The sequence below is a fragment of the Calonectris borealis genome, chromosome 18, assembly GCF_964195595.1.
Source record: "Calonectris borealis chromosome 18, bCalBor7.hap1.2, whole genome shotgun sequence".
NCBI lineage: Eukaryota > Metazoa > Chordata > Aves > Procellariiformes > Procellariidae > Calonectris > Calonectris borealis.
The window spans coordinates 10852831-10875265 of NC_134329.1; the positions used below are offsets into that span (position 1 = coordinate 10852831).

At 36.9% G+C, this 22435-nt stretch overlaps 1 protein-coding gene across 9 annotated transcripts in view; it reads right to left on the reverse strand.

Annotated features, from left to right (window-relative positions):
- The window catches only part of CABIN1 (calcineurin binding protein 1), a 121216-nt gene that overhangs the window by 49140 nt on the left and 49641 nt on the right, over positions 1 to 22435 (reverse strand). For all 9 annotated transcript variants that reach the window (XM_075167908.1, XM_075167910.1, XM_075167912.1 and 6 more), the window contains one exon: positions 17852 to 17965. In XM_075167908.1, the coding sequence (XP_075024009.1) occupies positions 17852 to 17965 (114 nt within the window). The remainder of the gene's footprint in view (positions 1 to 17851; positions 17966 to 22435) is intronic.

Below are 22435 nucleotides of genomic sequence, written 5' to 3' on the forward strand. Positions count from 1 at the left end.
GCAATTGCTTTGACTTCCTCCTTGCCTTCCTAAGCATTGCAGGGGTTTGTTTTGGTTTGCTTTTTTCCCTTCCTGATTCTGGGGTTATTCTAAGGTGCTCAAAATCTATCCTGTTTACTAACACCTCAGGTTTAATAGCCTGCTCCACAACTGCGATAGTCCCCACATGCTATGCAGAAGTCAGTTCCTAAAATTATCTTTCCTTCCCATCATTTTAGCCATTTTTTATCCTTCTTTTAATTTCTTCATGCTCTTTTCTTACCACATCAATTTTAGGCTTCTCACACATATGAACGCCCCATATACCTTGCCCCTTCCTCTTTATTTGCATACTTTATATATACACATTTATGCTTAACAGCGTCTTAAAAAAAAAGTTAAATAATAATTTAGCTATCCTATTTTCAACAACACCTTGTGACTCTCTCCACTTAAACTGTAAAAGTCAGCTTTTTTGTTTTAAAGCTAAGATTTCACTATGGGCATTACCACTCTTTAAAATAACCGTTGTCTTCATCGCCTCTTATATCTTGCTACCAAAGGCAATAACCCATTCTGTACTTATTAACAATGCAGTTTCGGCACTACCACTTTAAAAATCCATTAACCTTTAACCTTTTGACTGCATAACATGGATTTATGTTTTAAATACAGAACTGAAACGAATACTTACTTTCTATGTATTCATGCAAATAGGCTTCTTTTTGACCTGCCCTTTTTCATCTGCTCATTTAGTCACTGTTAACAGCGGAGCTCCTATCTCCTCTATTGCACTGGAGTTTTTTTTTCTATGTATTGTCATTTATTTATGCAAATTAAATAGTTGTTGTACCTAGAATTAAATACGTTGTAAAATGTTTAAAGTTAATAGCCCAAAGACTGGATGTTCACTAGATTGGAAATTATGTCATATAAAAGCTCTGCACAACTAAAGACCTTTAAGCCGTAAGCATGGCAATGTAAGGATTTTGTTTTCTAATTAATACCTCTTAGCTCTTACAATGAACAGCCATGGTACCATAAAAAGCAGAAAGAACACAAACATCTTTAAATGATAAAAAAAGGTAAACAAGAATTATAATACTATTTAGTTACTAGATTTCAAACTGCTTTAGAAACAAGCACATTTTAAAAATACCACTAATTGGAATATTTACTACATGTCTGATTCGTTATTGCTTTAGTACAGAAACATTATTTGGTAAAGGTTCATTAGCAATTTAAATTAAGGAAACAAATTTGTCTCTTTAGAGTTTAAAAGGATACGGTTTTATCTTAAATTCTGTCCAATTCCAGAAGTTTCTTATGTTCTCTCTCAATCAGCAATTTATTAATCTCCATCAAATTTCCCAGGTTTACATTGCAGACTCCTACACCACACATTATTTAGTTGTCTGAACCATCACAAGAACGAATTTTGCACTATTTGCATACGTAGGCGTTCATAACTTACGGTGCCACTGAGGAAGAAAATTCCCATTTAGTTACCTAAGGTAAAAAATACAGAGGCTCAGTGAAATGTAAATGGCATCGCCCGTACCTGCGGGAACCAGCAACATAGCATGGGACTTCCACATACTGGATACAGGAGATACATTGCAGATTTGCCCTAAATCCAATACTGTTTGTGACAGAAAGTGGATAAAACTATTTACTTGGTGTTCACAAAAAGGGAGTAAATGTTCAGCGCTCGTGTCAGAAACAACCTCGAGTTGTTCACATGCACCCATAAGCACACCTCTAAGCTACATCTCTGCCTCAGGCAGTCCTACTCCCATTGCCGCCTGCTCTAGGCTCACTGGTGAAATGGCTGCTGCAGAAGATGGCTGGCACAATTATGCAGAGATTCTTGGTTCAGACTTAACACTATGTAATATCAAAGGACTTATCATTAATCATTTTTACACAGTGCAGGATTTGGGACTCTCTATTCAAGTCTTCTGGCTATGATGACATAATATTTTCTTAAATGTTTAATTACTTGGAGACACTGCAAATGAGGGCTGTAGAAACAGCTAACATCTACTGCTTTTTAAGCTTAATTTGGGTGATACAGGAACAAAGCTTCATGCATTTTGGCAAGGAAGGATGGATGGGAAAAAGACTGACAAGAGCAATTACAGGGAACTTGAAACATGCCCAAAGTCAACAAGATGACCTAACATTTGTCCTTTTAAAAATAAATACTCATAATGAATACTTTCAGTTCAGCAAATCATCTCTGAGAAAGAACAACAGTTATCCTAGGTGCAACTGTTAATTCTCAAAGACCATGTCCTATACTTGTCTTTTAGTTATTTATGATGGGAAAGGATGAGGGCAAAGAACTATTCCAGACCATTAAAAAGTGGCAAGTTTATATTTCACTCTGTATTTCCTTCTTTAAGAGTCTCATTTCATCAAGTGCTTTGTATTTTGGGGGGGGGGTGTTGTTATTTGGTTGGTTGGTTGGGTTTTTTTGTTGTTTTTTGGTTTGGTTTTTTTTTGTGTTTTTTTTCTTAAACCTTCTATATCTTTAAATCAATAACAACCAAAGAAAGTTCGAGGAACGTCTCACCCAGAATCATCTATGGAATGTGAGCTCTAGCACATACTCTCCAGTGCTGCAATACTAGGAGCCAGATGGAAGCGATTTTACACTTTTAAGCATTTTTAACTTTTGCATGCTGGGATTTCTCGATGAAATGTTCTGGGGTGAATAACGAATGTTCAGAAAGATTCCAGACCTCTCTGCACTGTTGAGATAAGGGTGCTAGTTTTCCTTGCAAATACAGCATATGAGTTTGTTAAGGTCAATATATTGGAAATTCTGTTCCACTTTCAAGTGATTTTCTTCAGTTCAGAGGATATATGCATTGTAAATCCTAGCATGAACTCTATTTCCACTTAGGAAGAGTAGATTTCATCTTCTGTTTTTAAGGAAGTAGGATGTTGTTTTCACTTACAGATGGCATTTTTTTTCTTGTCGAGATAAAAGTAATCTCAAGTTTCCAGTGTAATGAAAGTCCTACAGGAACAAGAAAGTATTCTTCCTTCAGCAGCAGTATTTGCTTCCTTTAACTCAGATATTTTTAATGTTCTTGCAAACAGTCAGATAACAATAGCTACCAGATCAGAATATTTGCCTTGAAAACCCAGTCTAATCCAGAGTAGCAAATTTGTGGTTTTACATAAGTATTTTCCAGGCAAATTTCTCTTTTCCATCAGTGCTGGAACTACTGTAAGGAGACCACTAATGCTGAGCAGCAGAATTGGCTGCTATCACCAAAACCAACAACATACCGCCACTAAAGTTAAACCCACAGAGTGGTCAGTAGGTAACAGAAAGATAGAGGTTAAGGAGAATAGAGAGGAGGGAGAAGAGAAAAATATATTTCACATTTCAAATATTCACCAATTTTGTTATCCAAAGATGATATCCTGTTTACACACAGGTTTATATTTCGTATTTATTAAGAGGTAATTTTATTCCTTATGAATTTCAAAGAGAAACATAAACCAGCAAGTGTCAAATCTGGACCTTTAGAGGACTTGCATCTTTTCAAAAACTTGTCTCTTTTCAATATTCAGTGAGTAAGGGTAATTCAGTCCTTTCTGACAATTTCTATTTTGCTTCAAAACCCCAACTTTGATTGTAAAATAATATTTTAACCAATTCAATATAATTTTATACCTGACAAACTTACTCCTCTTAAAAACAGGAATTTCTATGGATAAAGATATTATTTGGGGAATTTCATATGGACCATATGCTGCCTTTGTCTAGAGACAAACAAATGTAAAATAATACCTAATTATTTGTCCACACACTACATTTAAACTGCTGTTCTTAAAAGGGCAGATGGAAGCAGAAAGAATAAATGCAAATGGAAAAATAGGAGAGGAATATGTCAAAAGGTAGCAACAGGAATAAGAGAAACCGAAAGGAGATTTGGAACAGAAATCTGTGGTATATCATCTTGCTGTCTTCACCTTGCTGCCCACATACTTAAAAGACTTCAGATTCAGACTCATCTCCTGGTGGCCTTTCATTTTGTCAGCTTCAGTCTGCCGCTGGAGACAGCTCTCAGACGGAAGGTTTCAGGAAGAAAGACACTTTGCTTTGCTTTACCTTATCGATTTGAGAACATAGAAAGGCAGGAAATTTTATTCTGGCTCAATTATTCACAAAAAGCAAGCAGAGACTTGTCAGATTTTGGAGAGAAAAGTGACATGTTGAAAAGACAGTGACAAAATAACCTAGAAAATGGGCCTACATGTGAATGGTTTACCTGCCTACATTGTGACAGTAATGCTGTGCCCAGAATACACTGTCTATGATTTCTAGCAAAGATTTCAGAAGGAGAGCAATACTTACTGATTACTAATTTACAAAGGAGAAACCTACCCTTCTGCTTAAAATTATTCTCCCCTTTTCTCCCACACTTTGTCAGCAGGGTCACATTGTCTGATGGTCTAAATCCTAGGCTGAGAACTCTCTGGGCATGAAATATGTAAGGCAGTTAAGTTCTGTCTGTCTATCTGTCTCCTCCTTTCTTCCCTAATTCAAATCTTTTTGCTTCCTACGTGCCTGGGTGCCAGGTGGCACAAGCTGAAATCATAACTTTTATGACATGGTAGTTGATATTTCTGCATTTCAGCATAAGAACTGACTTTCCAAAATTTCTCATCCAGATACTGATGATCTCCAAAGCAGTCAAGACTTTTTTTTGGAAATCTCTTCACTTGAAATTCTGTGATGCAACCTAGCAAGGCTGAGAACCCAAGCATGTTTCCTGATCAAGAGCCATTAGATTTCCTCCAGTTCGAACACACTCACTGCGCAGTCACTCGTCAGTGAAGTACACCGAATGCATCTTAAAGCTAATTTCCACTCTTTCTGACTGGAAATAGCAACTGGATTCAGAAGTATTATTTCAGTCTTTTTAGTTTTCATACTTCTACAAGATATTTGAATAAACTAACAATACACTTGAAGAAAGTGCATTGGTATCTCATTGTGCTACTATCTTCTCATCAAAATCTTAGTTTTGGAATTCAGTCACTCGCAGGAGTAGGACTAAGTCCTCTAGCCAGTTAGCTACTGTTAAAGATAACATTCCTTTCCTATTAAGAATAGTTTTATTGCCTAATATATTTTAAAATATTAGTTTTCATTTTTTTTCTGCCTTATAAATTCTTTGTTCTTCAACATTATAACTGTTCTTTCTCCTAAAATACACATAAACGTGCACACAGAGTGAAACTCAGAAAGTCCTTTTACTGTTGCTCCTGTTTAATCCCTGCAAGACAAGAATTTACTGCCTGCAGGACCCATTTTACTGATGACAATGCATTCAGGATGCATTTTCCCATGTATTTCCCCCCCCTGCAATGGAGAAAACTCTATTTCCTTTCTAGGATACATATATGGATCCACTGTGCTTCAAGGACTGCAGACCAGTTACGAAATGGTGAAAAATTTCTTGTTTCTTTCTATACTATTGTTTGGGGGGGTTACTGTTGCAAGGTTAAGATAAAAAATACAAAAAATCCCTTCATACAACAATGGCCACAAGAACTATGGGGGGCAAAGCCTGAAGAGTAACTCCTCCTGTATGTGGCACTAACTGGTGAATTCTAATTTACTTAAAGTGAAAAAATTATTCACAAATAATTTTTCTTGCTTTGCTGTTCTTGCAAAGCAGCAAGAACATCTCATTAAAAAAGATATGGAGGAGATGCAGTATGTTTACTTCAAGATTTGTGCAAAGGAAGAACTAATAAGGAATAAATGTGCCAATCAAACACTAATTGTTTAGTTTTTCATTCTCATCAACTCTGATACAAAATCCAAGACTAGCTATTGTTAATTTCAATTTTCATCAGTTTCTAATACTGCTATACCTTAGTGTTTTAGTTACAAACTATGGAATATTGCTATTTGCTGTTGCAATTTACATTAAAAAAAAGGTTTTTTAAAAAAAAATTTGGTAAAAGATTAAGGTTCCAAAATCTCAGTCTTTGTTTTAAATTAGCTTAACTTTCAAGAAATTAGTCTGTATACATAGTTGCACATTTTACTTGAAATGCTGAAAAATGTAAAGTCTGGGGTTTTTTTGGTCCCGAAAGCAACATTCACTTTAGTATAATTAATTCAGAAAAATACTTTTGCTCTCTTATTATTGGAAAGAAAATGACAATGAAAATATCCTGACCTAAAACCTGTTAGGAAGTAATTTTCAGTAAGACCTTTAGTACAGAGTTGTCAGACTAAGGGCAAACAAACAAAGCCAGATGTTTTTCTTTTGAGCCTGCTGGAACAACTACTTCATTACAGGCATGAAAACACCACCTTTATGTGTCACCAAATCTAATTTTTAAAGATTAAGTTTGTCAGTATTTCAGCTTACAAAGTAATTGGAATGTGCGTTTTATTTCAACACTTACATTCCTATTATGAGTATTTTCTCTTACGCTACAAAGAAAATGCTTTTGGAATTATTGCACTGAATTCACGACAGAAGTCCCACCTGCATTATACAACTATACTGGCCTGTAATCCCTACTTCTTTTTAAAATCTGCTTATGATTCTGTTAAAGTTTTTTAACACTGAATCTGCCACTAGCTGTAATACACACATGGATTATAAACATAAAATATGTACTCTATATTAAGCAGATCAGTCACGATAGAAGACAGAGTTAAAGTGTCACAGAATTTGGGATGGCTACACGCTTCTCCATAGATGAGCTACATGGACATAAAAGCCTGGCCTATCTTCAGGTTTGTCCAAATTTTTCCCACTGGAAATACTTTAGTCACTTCAGAGTCAGTATCATTGGAATAAGTGGACCTCAGTGACCCTGAAATATTGTAATTGACAGTTATACCATTAATTAAGAAAAAAAAAGCAACAAACCCCAACACACACTCCTAAATCCTTAGTGCAGTCAGTCAGGAGGAACAAACTAGGTATGTGTAAACAGAAATCATTTTAGCTGTTACATCAAGCTCATTAAATTCTCTCAAACATCTGAATACTTAAGAAAATACCATTATATTAATGACTCGCACTAGTTCCAGTCTACTAAGCAGGAGATCATAGTGTAAGTGCTCATACACTTTGAATATACACACAGGGAGCACCTCTGAAGAGAGAAAGATTTAAATAGAAAATGACCTGGTAGGAGTTTTCAATTCTGATTTTTATTCTGTGTCAGCAAACCAAATAGCCAGCAAAAGTCATAATTCATTCTGAGTAACTGTTAGGAAGTGCTTCAAGTGAAAGGTCTGTGTTTTTTCTGATTTTGCTTCCTCTAACCTAGAGAAAAATTAAACAACTTCATAAGAGCCAAATTTGTGAAGCTGTTTATTGACAGCAGGTGAGTAAGCAAACTGGTGGAGATGAAGTGTAGGCAACCGAAATGAACAAAGGTCACAAAGCTCCTGGAAATAAGCCATTTTTCACTCAGGCTCTCATAGGAACTTCCCTTGTTGGATGACAGTAATACATTTGAGTGTTCAGAGGAGCAAGCTAAAATACTGACTACTACGGACTTCGTTTCTTTTGCTCACCCACTCAGTCATATTTTGTTTTAATTCCTTTCAGGAGACTGAGAAAGTCACCTTGTTTAAGTGGTCAACCCTTGCTATTTCACATAATAGCTATCACGCAAATTCCAAAAGTGTTCATATTACGCCAGGAAATCCTACCTCCTCCACAGGAGCCAAACAGTCTGGAACAATAATACACTATACAATATTCAACATTTTTACTTCTCTAACTTTAGGAATTTTGCCAAAGATGGATTACTATTACTTAGGGAACTCCTGCTTCAATATCTTCATCTAAGCTCCGCACAGTGATACTGCAGTCAGCTAGCAAACCGTTCATCATACACTAGCTACTGCATAACAACAAAATACGTTCTTACCTATCATCATCTGCCATCTTACCTTCTCCATCTTAATCTTTTTAATTTGGCCAATTATATCCTGCTGTAGCCATTAAATTAAAAATATTTATCTACAAATGCTATCCACTTGCACAGATGTACACACAGACTTGTATCATGCTGCTCTCATCCCACATTCTTCTGCTTTCATTTTTACACTAAGGCAGTGTATATCCATGAAGAATACTTAGATCCTTCTGCTGAGAACTGTAATTCCTGGAATATTTCTCATGAAATATGCTGCTTTAATAAAATAAAGTTCATCTCACTATTAATTTTTTCTTTCTATAAGGATGAAAATTACAATACATCACCATAATGCCAGGTAAATTAAAACCATCACAGGTGCAGAATGAAATTGTCACAGGGTTTCAAAAAGGTAGTATAAGCTGTTCGTCTGATGGTAGCTGGTTTTGTATTCACTTACTGCCATTTGGCTCCTTTAACTTTCAGAGTGAGATTGGTATTTTTACACAGACAAGATACAGGAATAAAAAAATCTGTCATACCTGGAATATGGAACAGACAAGTGCTGTACTGAGCAAGATCACATACAGGTGGATATCTACCTCAAAAGCAGTCCTGGAAATATCTACAAAATTAAATATATAGAAGAGGAAACTTCCTTGATTAATGTCACAGAATCCTCTTAACATACAACTGGTAGAAACAGCTCATTAAGGAAAAACATACTTCATCTTGGTTATATCACATATAGTTTCACCAAAGAAAGAAGCATTGAAGAAACTTGCTGAGCGTATGTCTTGATTCTGGCTATACATCCATTAAATTTATGTTCCTTAGAGTAATGCTATCAGTTTTAGAATAAAAGGAGAGGGTATTTAAAGACAACAAGCTGTGACTTCAGACACATACACACTACTTGCCTGTTCAAGACTCTTGTATGAACTCCACACATTGATATTAAAAGGAGTCATGTCAAAGTTTTCAGTCAGAGACTATAGGAATTTGTAGGGGAAAGGACAATGCTTATGCTAGCTAATTAAAAAGATTCAATTTTATGTCTTAGATTTTCTTTTAAGATTCCAAATTTACTCTTTCCTGGTTTTGTTTGCTTTGTTTTGTTTATGTGGCAGTCTACACTAACATAACCGTTCTTGCCATTTACTTCCATGATAAAACTAGGATAAATAACTCATAGTAAGAAGCTGCAAAAACTAGTCTGATAACGGGATGGCAGACATATAATATAAAAACATGTATTTTAAAGACCTTTCATGGATCATCACCTTTAAAACTCTGCTCTCATACTGTATTTAAAAATCTATTTAGTTTTAAAAAATCCTATTTAGATTTTTTTAAAAAAAAAAATCTTATGCCAGATTTTTTAAAGATTAAAAAAAAAGATTTTAAAAAAAATCTTTAAAAAAAATTAAAAAAATTTTTTTTTAAAAAATCCTATTTAGATTTTTTAAAAGGAAAGAACCTAATCTAAGTTTAAAACTAACCCCATTAAGGTAGTTCTCCCATCCATATCTGATACAGAGCTGGCAGATGGAAAAATCAAATTATGGATTTATTCATTACACATTTGTAAAAGGACACTCATCACATAGTATTCCATCAAGCCTGCGCCTTTCAAATACTGTTTAGAGTGGGTGAAACGGTTGCTGTTAAACTCTTAAGATCCAGCTTTAAAACTAACTGCTTTATGTCCTATAACACACTACAACCTCCATGACAATCTCTCTTCCACAAAGCTGTATCTTCATTTATTTCAGGGTTATTTGTTCCCTAGCTTACCTTTGTCTAGAAATTAATCTACTCAACAAAAGAAGAAACTTTTCCTAGGGAAACAGAATGGAAAAAAAATAGCTGTTTAATATCCACTGGCACAAATGACAGTTCAAACCCCATGCTTGTATCTCCAGGGATTTAGATTTACTGGCATCTTTTCTAGCTGGGTCTTGGAAGCCTGCAAAGTTAGCCAGAAAGAACAGCGTGTATATATTGAGACAGAAAACTCTGTGAACGATGGACATTTTTCACTGATGAGTTCTGTTTTTCCAAGAGGATGGAGCAAAGAACTGTAAATAACATGTTGGGCAGAGGTTGAAAAAGTTATCTAGCTTTTTATAGGCAACTTTAAGACTTCATTGCTTACTGGGTTTCTGGTCTTAATCCAATCACTGTGAAAGTTTCACTTGCACAGTTAACTCCTTGCTTACCTGTGTCTTCAGAGTTGGTATTAAGATTGCATGAGAGAGTGAGCACACATGAGAGTAAGCAAGAGAGAATGAGAGAACAAACTCCTTTGTACCTACTAGAAGCATCCTTCCAATTAAAACGTTAGAAAATCTGGGCAGGAGATGTATGAGTAGAATTAGATTAACTTTACAAGTGAAAAAAAAAAAGGGGGGGGGGGGGGGGCAAAGAAGGAAAACAGCTTGCTACCGGCAAAAGAACAACTATCAAGGGTAAAGTCAAAAAAGAAATCATGACATTTTAACTCTTATTGTAGGGGCAACTAGTATCACTATCCCACTTCCCCTTCCCCCAGTGGAAGCCATTTGCCATGCTAGACAAGAAAAACAATGGAAATTAATATGCTTACTTGACTAAAATATGCAGATTCTCAAAAAGCTACCTTTTTCCACATAGAAAATGTCTGCCTGTTTCAAATATAGACATTAATATCATTAAATTTAATGGAGTCAGAGAAAACACTGATTCTCTTCCATACATTCACTTTTATAAAATTGTATTTCAGTCATGGTTTGAGAGAAGGGCCAGGTTATCACCTCATTATGCATTTTAATGAGCCAACTTACCCCAAAATTAAGTGTTCATTAAAAAAAAGTTTCTAGACGATGCAAAAATAACCTTGTATATATTAATTATATTTAATCAATGCAAATATGCCTTCCTGAATCTGCAGGCAAGCAATGATTTTTTTCAGTACGCGTTCCTCTACCCTGTGGCTCAATGGACATTCAATGATGGGTGCTGGGAGCACCGTGCCTGTGACATGGTGTTGCTCCACAGAAGATACAGTAAAGGGAAATTGAGAAAATTAACAAAGACCAAAAAGGATGAAAAACAAGGAACAGAGGATGGGAAGACACTGATTTGGTTTCACTCTTCAGTCTTCCAAACTTTAGCTTACACTGTAACTGTAAAATAACTGCCATTTATACAGCTGACTCTATTTACAAATTAAGGCATAGGATTATACAATCATTTGGCTCAGAAGGGACTCCTGGAGGGTTTTTTATTTATTCCTCAGCAGCTTTCCACAAAGTATCTCTTCACCACACCAGAAATGGTTTCCTCACAGAGATGAAGAACAATAGCTTTATAATGACATTATTCAGGAACGTAGGAAAAGCGATTAAATACTTGTGAAAATTACTGAGGAAGCAAGCCAGGCAGGCAGCATGTTAGCTCAAACTTATCCCCAATGCAGAACAGCAAGGTCTCCGTCATCTTTTCTTAAGGACAGGTACTGGAAGACCCGTCCAGCCTCGGCTCACACAAGCACCTCTACAGCAAAGATTCCCTGCAGCATAGTGCTCCTGACAGCACACCAGTGCACTTCTGATAGTCCTGGTTTCTAAATTGTCAAACCATTTCATAAAGTAGCTTGCTTTTCCTAGCACACAAAGAAAATACATAGCAGGGAGGTGTCTTTTACTTAACATCTGGAAACTTCATAGTCAGTAGAAAGCTGGCAGGAAGAATCTGTATTTACTGAACAGCACTTTTACAGAGCAGAAAGCTTGCTTTTTCAGGGCCTATTTCCTGCACAGTGAAAACACAGGTACTTCATAGCTACAATATGGCCATCTCCTGAAAAGATTAAAGACAATTCTACCTTTTAAAGTAGGTAGGGATTTAACCATCCTCTAACCAGATGCTCCTATCTGCCTACCATAAGCATAAAAAAAGAAAAAAAGAAGCATAAAAATATTAGACTATTAACATGTCTTGTCATTATGGTATCGTTATTTTGTTTTATGCAACTACACAGAAGGTCACTGTTAATGGTGGAGGTCACCTTTTCTAGACACTTTTTTTTTTGCATACCACCTATTAAGTGGTACTAAGTCTAGTAATTTGTTTCAAGCATTATCTAGCTACTGGAATCAAAAAGGTGTTTTTTTAAATGATTCCTTTATGGTTTTTGTTCCCTTGTGGTTGCATAAGAATGGCATCCAAAACACTCAGAAGCAAGAAGGGCAAAATTGAATAACTAAACCTTTGTGATTTCTGGGATGTCACTTTTGATTTTTATTTTTTTTTTAACCTTGAATTGGCATCCTATCATACTCATTTTCACATAAAGCGTTAGAAGCACTAAAAAGACCAACATTTTTTCAGAAAGTTGCAATCAATCATGATCAAGCTAAAGCATAACCATTAATTTTCTTAGAGCCCCCATACATGATTAAACTGCAACTCTCACACCCTGAGACACAATCTCAACTCACATGGATGCACAGTAACTTTCTTCAAGTTCTTTCCCTTTTCCCCCAATGTGATTCAAATGGCACTATTTTTCTCAGAAGACTCATGTTCCACATAGCAGATGTCTAGGAGCTGGAAGCACACTTGCCAACTCAAAAGACACACACCAACTATGAGCAGAAGGAGAGTAACCCAGATCTATCACCAGCCAAGGACAAGAAGGAAAACAGAGCAGTAAAAGTTCTAGGAAAGTGATTTTGGTCTGCTGTTGCCTCCAGTTTCAGGCTTTTCCGGTACATGGTAGGAAACAGTGAACCTGAGGCTTCAGTCAAGTAGCCACATCAGCCTTGAAGAGCTGCCCTTGGCCTTGTGTGGTATTTGGGAGTTCTTCAAGTCAACATTGGTAGCAGCCTCAGACTTAGGCAGAACAAATGTCTAGAATAGGTTCAGACCACCCTACTAGATCTCCCTCTTCCCTTAGATGATATGTAGCCAGTTATCTCTAACAGAGACATTAAATTCTGTAATGAATGTTTCATTTTAATTCAACTCATGGGAATCTTTAATGATGAGGTTACACTTCAGGAGCTGGGAGAGAAACAAAAGAAGGCTGCATCAGTTCAAAAGAAAGTCCCATATACTCACTCAGTGCCATGTTTCTGACAGTGACCAGTAATGTATGTCTAAAGGAAGGTATAAAAACAATCGAAGCATATAATGAAATTTCCTTGATATAGCTGCCCAGCTTCTGGGAAAGCTGAGGCATGTTGCCTTTCTTCCCCCTCGACAGTCCCCTGTATTAGGGACTTCGTAACAGCCTTCTCTTCTACATCTCAGATTCACCTGTATGGCTCTGGTTGTACAGAATCCCAAAACAGACCCAGCCCTTGCACCTTGCTCTCCTTTTCAGAATCAACTTTCCTCTGGTAAGACAGGAAGATTTAACTCTCAACCTGAAACACAGCTAGGGAAAGAACTTGCTACAGAGAGAGAGTAACAGAGAAAGCACCCACTGGTTATCACCATGCTATAGTAAGACTACCTCTATAAACTTGCAGCACCAAACTTAGACTTTAGTCTTCAACTGCTCAGTGTCCAGAACTTGCAGTTCTGCACAGCAGAGGTCTCCTGCCAGTGCCCAGTCACACCTGGTGCAAACAATAGCAAATTAAAGTGAAATCACTGCTGTCTCTCAGCTTCTGGCTCCCAGTGGATGCTGCTACCTTAATTTGACCCTGCTTACTCAGACCACAGAATGAAGAGCTTCAGGGATACAGCAGAGAATAAACATACTGCATTTCTTTTGGAATTAAAAATAGAACAATTATCCTTAACAGTTTGCAGCAAGACTTCATGCACATGAATGTCTTCATTGTAGTATATTGTGTGCATGCACAGCTTTCATATGTGGGGAACAGTTACCAAAGATGGACATCAAGATCTTTATTACAACAGATTATTATTACCAGAGATGATGTGCCAGGAAAATACAAATACTGTATATACTGTATATTAAGCCATATGGAGAAGTTACTAGTACACTGCGCTCAACCATCAAAATGCTTCTTCTACAGTCGCCACCCACCCACAGACTGATGAATACCTATCATCTGTGCACAAAGTTTATTTGTTTTATTAATAGTGGCATGAAATCTGAATATATGTAAAAAAGTGCCCTACTATATAAAGCAGTGTTTTGGGATTTTTTTTTTTTTCTCCTGGTAATTAATTTCTAATTTAGTTACTATAGAAACCATCCTGGAGCCCTCTTAAAAAAAAAAAAAACAACAAACCAAAAAACCAATAAACCACCAACAAACCACCAAACCACCCAAACCTCTCTCTATATATTTACACACACACAGATGAAGAGGAGAAAAGCTATAGTGTACCTGTACATGCAGGTTACAGAGAAATGTGTAACTGGCCGAACAAAAAAGACTTGGTATTCATTTACAGGAACACAGCTAAAACTCCTATAAGTCTAACTCAATAATCATTCATACAATGATTGCCATCACTAGCAGGGCCGTGAATGTGCAAAAACCTCTGGTCCTAGAAAACCAGGGCCATTCTTTTCTGTTTGGGAAACAAATAGGTACAATAATGCAGTAAGCATTTTTTTTCTTAGAACTGAAAAAGGGAAGTCCTGTGCATCCTGACATTATTCTAATATGTCAAATGAGGAGAAATCAGGGCTAAGTGAACATGCCTTTTTTGCTCATTCTGAAGACAGTAAAAAATGAATTCAAAGAGATTTCAGTCGCAGCCGAGTGACAGCTAACAAATTAGACAACAGACCGTGACACACAGATTCAGACCAGCAGTTCTGCAGTAAAATTTAACAGGAGACAGCTTTACCCAGGTTTATTTCTTTTCATACAGTGCTGTCATAAACATTTCATAAATAATTCTACTAGGAGTATGCATGATTTATAAAATGTCTGGGAGGAGCAGGCTGGCACAGTCCCTACTTGTCTTTGAGCTGCCAGCTTTCTCTCTTGCACTGTTGTTTGTACTTGTAAAATTGAGTCAGCTGTAATTTCAACAACCCTGAATCTTCTGTACAAGAGATTAAAAACACTGGTGCTACTTGCTTCAGAAGAAAATGGTATTTCAATAGCACAGTATCTACAGAAAGCCACTTAGACATTCATTTAACTCTTTTGTATATTGAAGGCCAGAGAGTTCTTAAAAATAAAACCAAATGCATTTCATGGAAGCAAATAAACACTTTAGGCAAAGTGTTTCTGTTGAAAATAACCCTGGAGGACATTAATAAGCTTAGAAAATCTTAAGGTTGGCCATTTAATTTCTAAGATTAGATGCGACTACTTACTTTTGTAGAGCTCTATAATTTCTGTTTTATCATCTGACTCTGTATGTGAAGACACTAGCTGGGACAGTGGGCTGGTAACACCATCTGTATGCAATGGATGACACACAAGTCTGTATTCTGAGCACTGACCCAGATGGTGCAGTACATTTGCTTACCCACTGCCTGGCAAGGAGCTTTGCATGAGAACAAACTAGTTGAGGTTTAACCCAGACAAGGTCAACGCAGTGTTGAGAGATTTTTTTCCAAGTTGTTCACAGATTTAGGTTTGTCCAATTCTGGAATGCCAGATGACACTAACAGCTTTTTTTCATGGGCACTTGTAGCCCTTTCTCTCTCGGATCTGGATTTTCTCACTGTGCTATGTCTGTGTCATCTCTACTGGATTACTGCCACATGTTCCACACAGAGTGTTACTTGAAGACGATTTTGAAAATATAGCTGGGTAGAAAATGAGACCACCAAAATATTTTATCATGCTAAACTCATAATGTACACTGTACCTGTTAACAGGAAGACTAACCTACGCGCGTGCAGGAATAAGTCAAGGTGTTAGCACTGATTCACAAAGGCCTCCACAAGTTGTTTTGCTGTCTGAGGCACTCCATGTGCTAGTTATACTATCACCATAGCTGAGACACACTGGAGTTGAGTCCCCAAACTGAAATTTCTCAAGCCTGGAGGCAGCGGTCTACATGGAGGACTCTAGACTAACATTGTCTTTTGTCTGTTGGCAGACCCACATTCAAGCTGAGAACATAATTTTCACATCTTCTCTATTTTCTAACAGTATTGCCAATATATTGCACTGGGCTAGCATATACCTTTTGTTGAAGATTATCTTTTATTTCGAAGTGTATTAAATTTCTTATTAAAGAAAATAAACAGTATTAAATTAAGGGAATTACGTTTTTGTTGATTTACAAAATAGAATTATTATACAGCTGTCTAGTATATATACTAGCACTTTTCATCCTTCAGAGTGTAAAAAGATCAATATACGGAATACGGAATGATTGTTTTTTGGAATAATGCTGGAAACATCCACCTAGGAATACAATGGAATCTACCTTTAAATTAAATTATCTAGCATTAGCATTCAAAAACTAGACATGATTTCGGTCAACCACTGATCTCTCTTAATGTGGTAATTCACATTTTCAAGTAGAAACACTCCCTTATACACACTGCTCAGTTCCCTACTGCTCATCTTCCTCATACATAAAAACATAGGGTACTCTTGAGACTTAACCCTGCAATAATGAACAAGTCAGCCTTGATCATGCAAAGGTCACACGTGACTTGAAGCATGTTGAGTAATTTCATTAACTTCAACGAGAATACTTGCGTTAACTGGATCTGAGCCAAAGTATTCACCAGCTTGAAGAGTTAATCACACTGCAGGATTCTTGTAGAGAAAGCAGGCAGATATTGCAGCGAAATAACCAAAACAAAGCCATGTGGTCATCAATCAGGTCACAACTGTTTGGTCTACACCCTATCAGGCTGACAGTATTTGTTAATCAAAACTTCTATCCAGAAAGATGGAATGACACAGAAGTTTTTTGCAAACTGATCCATGATACAATTTTGAACCACTGTCAGTATTCCTTAGTTGATCAACCCATCTGAGGGATTATAATCAGAGAAGAGCACTTACCTTATACTTAACAGAAGTTTGCACAGAGGTGCTAATTAACACAACATACAGCAAAAATGAAGATAGATGTTAACAGATATAAAATGGAAATAAATTTCACAATTAAAATATTAAAACAGAAGCACTGGATGGGAAAGCAGAGACATAAGATTCTGTCACTGCAATCACAGGCAACCATATAACAGATACATAGTCCAGAAAGACAAACAGAACATCTCCAGGTTCTTGCCACACATTGCAAGCCACAAAACAGCTACAGAATCCTATCACAAAAGGGCCGAAGGCACAAAAACCTAGAACATACCACAGAAAAGCCAGAGATACTGAAGACAACAGCAATGTGTTAAGTCGCAGTCACAGCAGGGCATTTGATAGATAAATGCTCATGTAAGTCTCAGAAGTATGCTGTGTCCCATGTCACCGAGAGGCATAGACAACCCTGTGGACTAGAAGATATCACAGACATAGGGACAGTCTATATGACAGCGCTGCTACCACACTGTGGGACTTGGAAATACTCTTTCTGCTGAGCCACGCTACAAAAGCTGAAGACAATAAAGCTCCTTCCAACTCCAGAGATTTCTCAGAGCAACTAGCACTATTTTTTTTTGTCATGAGAAGTGCAAGTCTAGTTGAAAAACAGTAAACAAGAGGATAATTAAGATGAACAGAATTAGAATTTTTATAGCGGGCTCAACCATCAGGTATATGGTAAATGATGCATAACTGAGAAATGTTCGTGCTTCTCTCCGCGTGTTTTCAAGCTCATAAGAAATAATCCTGCTAACGTGGTTCCCTTCAAGAGATGAAAATCCCAGTAAATATCTCTATAACACAATTCTGCCTTTCCTTTAGCCGTTCATGGCTTATTTAATGCGCCTTTGCTGAATTTCACATTACTGTCCCTTCGCAAACCTTTCAAATGAGAAACAGGTGTTAAAATAACGGCTGAGAAAGTATGGGTGTGTTTATCAGCCGTATAAACTTACGTTGAAGAAATTCGTCTTGTTCCTCTCGCAGAAGAGGCCCTGGGCAGGCATGTGCTTCAGCTGCTGCCAGGGGACCCCGCTGCCCAGCAGCACGTCACGGGCCCACTGCAGGTTCTGTGGACGAAATGGGGCAGGTGAGTTGCAAGCAGGGGACGGAAATGCCACCACAGGTAGATGTACAAAGCGCTCGCTTGCTTTTATTTATTAACCTGCACTGTCGTTTCTCACTTTCCAGGTAGCTGCTGTTCCGACAGTATTTGTAGAGGCGTGTGATTTGGGGAAGACATCCCTCAGGACAGAGAAGCCAGCTTGCCTCTCAGAGCAAGCACCCAGACTGATCAGCCCCAGCAGAGGGGTTAGGCACTCCCCCACAGCTGCTGAATCAGGTTTTGCTTTCTTGCCTTGTTTAAAAACTATTATTTAAAAAAAACAAACTTAATTTCATTGAGATCCACCTTCCATCTCTTGTCACCTAAGAAACCTGAACTATAGGTATATTTAGAAACACCTTAACTTTTTGTTAAAAGTTGAATTTTAATGCTCAATATAAAATAATTTATATATAAAAAGATAAACTTTCTCAGCAAACAGCGGACCTCACTGTCCTAGGTATCCTGCAGCCTTCCTCCACACACCAGGCCCCTCACTGCCCCCCCAGCCCTCCCTGTCCCTCAGTCCCTCCAGTTGCCCCCCACATACACACGCTTGAAGCCGCCCCTCAGCTCTGCCCTCGGGCTAACTGCCTGCAAGGCAGACCTGCAGCGCCCAGCCTGAAGAAGAGCCATCTTCAGGCTTAAACTGCAGCCTTCTTTTAGCGCGGTGGTGAATTCAGGCCTTTTACCTCTCTGGAAGACTCCATGCCTGTCATCAAATTTGGTTAATAGTGCTCAGTGAGTTAACCAGAAAGCATCGGTAGGAGATGAAATGCTAGACAACAATCAAAAATTCATAAAAGCACTACCCCTCTAAGAGTTCAATGCACGAACATCTCTTGTGTAGTTGAGAACTAGGGACAGCTGTTGGCTCCCGGCAAAACATTACTAACAGATGGTACAGTTATTAATTGTAAGGTTTCACTGATGGAAGTTTTGCTTTGCTTCATTTTTTATTTCAGTATTAGAAAGTAGCATTCGAGTCGCATTAGACTGGCTTTTTTAGATACAACTTCACTACAGAGCAGATAAAAGAAAGAGGAATATGTTTGGTTCATAGAGACAAATGAGACTGTTGAATTCTGATTTGTGTTCTGTGGGCTGGAAATACGCTTCTGTGAATCATAAATTTGATTAAATCATGTCCATCCAAGAAGTATATTCCAGTTGTAGTATCTTCTTGTGGGGGGGGGGGGGTATGATATTACAATAATTATAAAGATTATAAAGATTAGAATAATTATAAAGATTACTATATTACAATAATCTTGTAAAGATTATTTTCTTTACAGGACTGGTGAAACAGTAAAAGCCCTGCTCAACCATAAGTGCTTTTGTCCTAATGACAGTAATCGTGCAGAAATCTCCAGTGTCTTACCAGAATTGAAGCATCCCCTCTAGCAAAATGCTGATTACGGATTCATGTGTAAGCGAGCTGAACACTGGAAATACTAACCAGATATTTACAGATGTCAAAAATCCTTCATTCAGAGAGATGATATAGGTACTTATACAGGACCTTCATGATTATAGTGTATGACAGTTGAGGGGATTTGAATAGCTTTCTTTTGGTATGGAACAAATACATGTTCACTCATAAATATCACAGGGTACTCTCTGGCTAGTCAGGGGAACCAGTAAATTTAATTATTATCACTGAGTGTCAAATTTAATTAAGATTGAAGAAAGCAAAGTATGTAAACTTAACTGTACACTAACTTTTTGCTACGCTCCTTCTTTTGTAATATGTATTTCTGTAATCCTATTAACCTAAGCCCGCAAAATACTTTGAAATACATACAGAAGAAAATACAACACACAAAAGAACCTACAAAAATGTGGTCTTCCGTGAAAGTCATCCTGTTTTGAATAAAATCAGAATCCAGAAAAAAATAAGCCTATCATAACGTCCAAGATCCAGGCATATAAATGCTTTATTTTATGCCAATCATAGTCATCAGAAACATAAGTAAATTCCAAGTGTGAAAACGAAGTAAAAAATTGCCTAACGTGTGGCAATCTGAATCTTACAGTTAAAACTATCACATAAAAAAATCAAAGGAAAACAAAACCCTTAAGAAAGCTACCACTACAAAGCTTAAATATAAAATCCCAGTCTAAACAAATTTAAGCTATGAATGTATTCCTGATCTAAGTTTTACGATGAAAATATTAAGAGATCATTAAGTGTAGCATCATGCTCTGGTGATCTGCTGTGCACATTATACCGACCATCCATAGGCATGTATTTAGTACATATAATTCATAGGCTTTTATTGAACAAGATGATGACAGTAACCTAGCTAGGAGGAAAAAAGATCATTCAGACAAATGGGGCAATTACACGGTAACTTCACACAATCAAAACTAATAGGAATAAAAGATGTAGTTACAGATTTTCCACTACCCTTCTCCTTAAATCAGCATGATCAGTTATTCCCAGTAAATACGCCTGAGCAGGTCTCAACTCATTAGATTTCACAGAGTCTGCTCTGCTTAGTTTTTAGCTGATGAAGTTATTAGGAGTAGGTGAAGGGATCCAGGACATAGCAAAAACGATTTATTCTTCTTGGCACACTGCTTGCCAGTTTGAAATGCTGGATTTAGCTGTCTGACTCAGGGCAATTATGAAGTACTCTTTCCAGTTCAGCTGTTGCCTCCCACATCTTCATCACCCCAAGATTCAAAGACAAGATGACTGACAGGGTACAATAACTTGCAAAAAAGTTTACCAGCATTGTTACAGTGGAAAAGGAAAATCTCTTATAGTCAACCAAGTGGAAATCTGAGTTACCCGAGATGGATACCCCTTAACTCAATGGTGTCAGAAGTCATCTTTACCTAACTTGGAAACTCCATAAAGTGTTGTTGAGAGGTGTCCAAAACATCCTACTACACCTTAATCCTTCCCTCTATTTTCTTTTATAGTCTGTTAGAAGGCTTTATCTCAAAAAACCCTTAGTGCTACTACATCAAATAAAACCAAAATAAAAAGACTATTGACCTTGAAGTGTAGCCTTTTGAATTAACTGTTATTACCAAACTGTTGCTCCTTGAAATGCTTACATCTATTATGCTTACAGAATATGCCTGTCTCTAAGTACATATTAAACCTGCATATATATAATCTTGTAATGTATTATGCCTAGTTTGACTAAATTGTCATGCTACTGACATTACATTATACCTGACATTAATTTCCCCATTAAGGGCTCTGTTAATAACGGACATAATATAAGATACAAACTTAAAAAACCTAAGTCATACAAACAATATTTGTGAGCAGAATCTTCTGGGATTGACAGAGTATTTTTTATTTCGAGATAAAAAGGCATATAAGTAAATATTTTTATTTCCTGTCAATCTGCTGGTTGCAGAGTATCAGACCAGTTCTACATACTGATCCATAAAGACCATACGGCAAATAGTTTTCACAAAACTTTTTAGTTATACTGATGAACAGAATCTAGCCAAGTCCTATCTTCTCCTTCCAAACTGTGCCAACACTAATTTTGGAGGTAAAAATCTCAAGGATTTGTGATCACAATGGATGAGGACTTCAAGACAGAGACAAGGTGAATGGGAAACTAAAACTACTGCCCAAACTGGCAATAAGTAACTTCTGAAAATTCATCCTTACTTTCCTGCACATTTATTCCAACAAAAAACAGCTATGTACAAATTTGCTCTGACAACAGAATAAAACAAAGAGAAATAGCCTCCAAATAGTAAGCAGGATTTTGCAGGGGGGAAAAAAAACAGAACGCATAGCCAAACAAAATGTTGAAAGATTTTAAAAAGGATGTTAAAAAAAGCACTCAACAACTATTTTTACTAATCTCGCAACAGCAAAACCAGCAATACTGTAAAATGGGGGAAAACAGATTGCATATGGAAAACTTGTTTTTCTATGCACTATGGAGACCTGCCAATCCTCTCCTTTCCCAGCCAACCATGAATTTTGGCCATCAGTCTAAATTCTTCATACAAATTCCTGGCACTGGTACATAAATGCTGAATTTTCCAAGATGGGTTATATGCATTTAAAAATTAATTTCAGCTTTCTAAAATTTACCAATAATCCACTCTGCCCCCACAGTAACTCAACCCGATGTAATTAATCTCATTTTTTAAATCAGGCTTATCATCAGTATATCTAAGCATACTTCTTACTCCAGTTATTGCTGAAAATGCATAGATGCATTTTGTCTTTTAAATTTGTTCAGGAGTGTAACTCCCACTAAAGACACATTAGTATACCATTAAAACACAGACATTTGACATTGCTCTACAAAAGAACCTGAATGAGTCATCAAAGAAAGAAAATGACAATCTCATGAAAGTATGTAGTATACATGTATCAGTAGGAAGATTTTTTTTTTGCAGTGTTGAGTAGTTGTTTGTTATGCAGAGAAGTAATAAAAAAGGACAG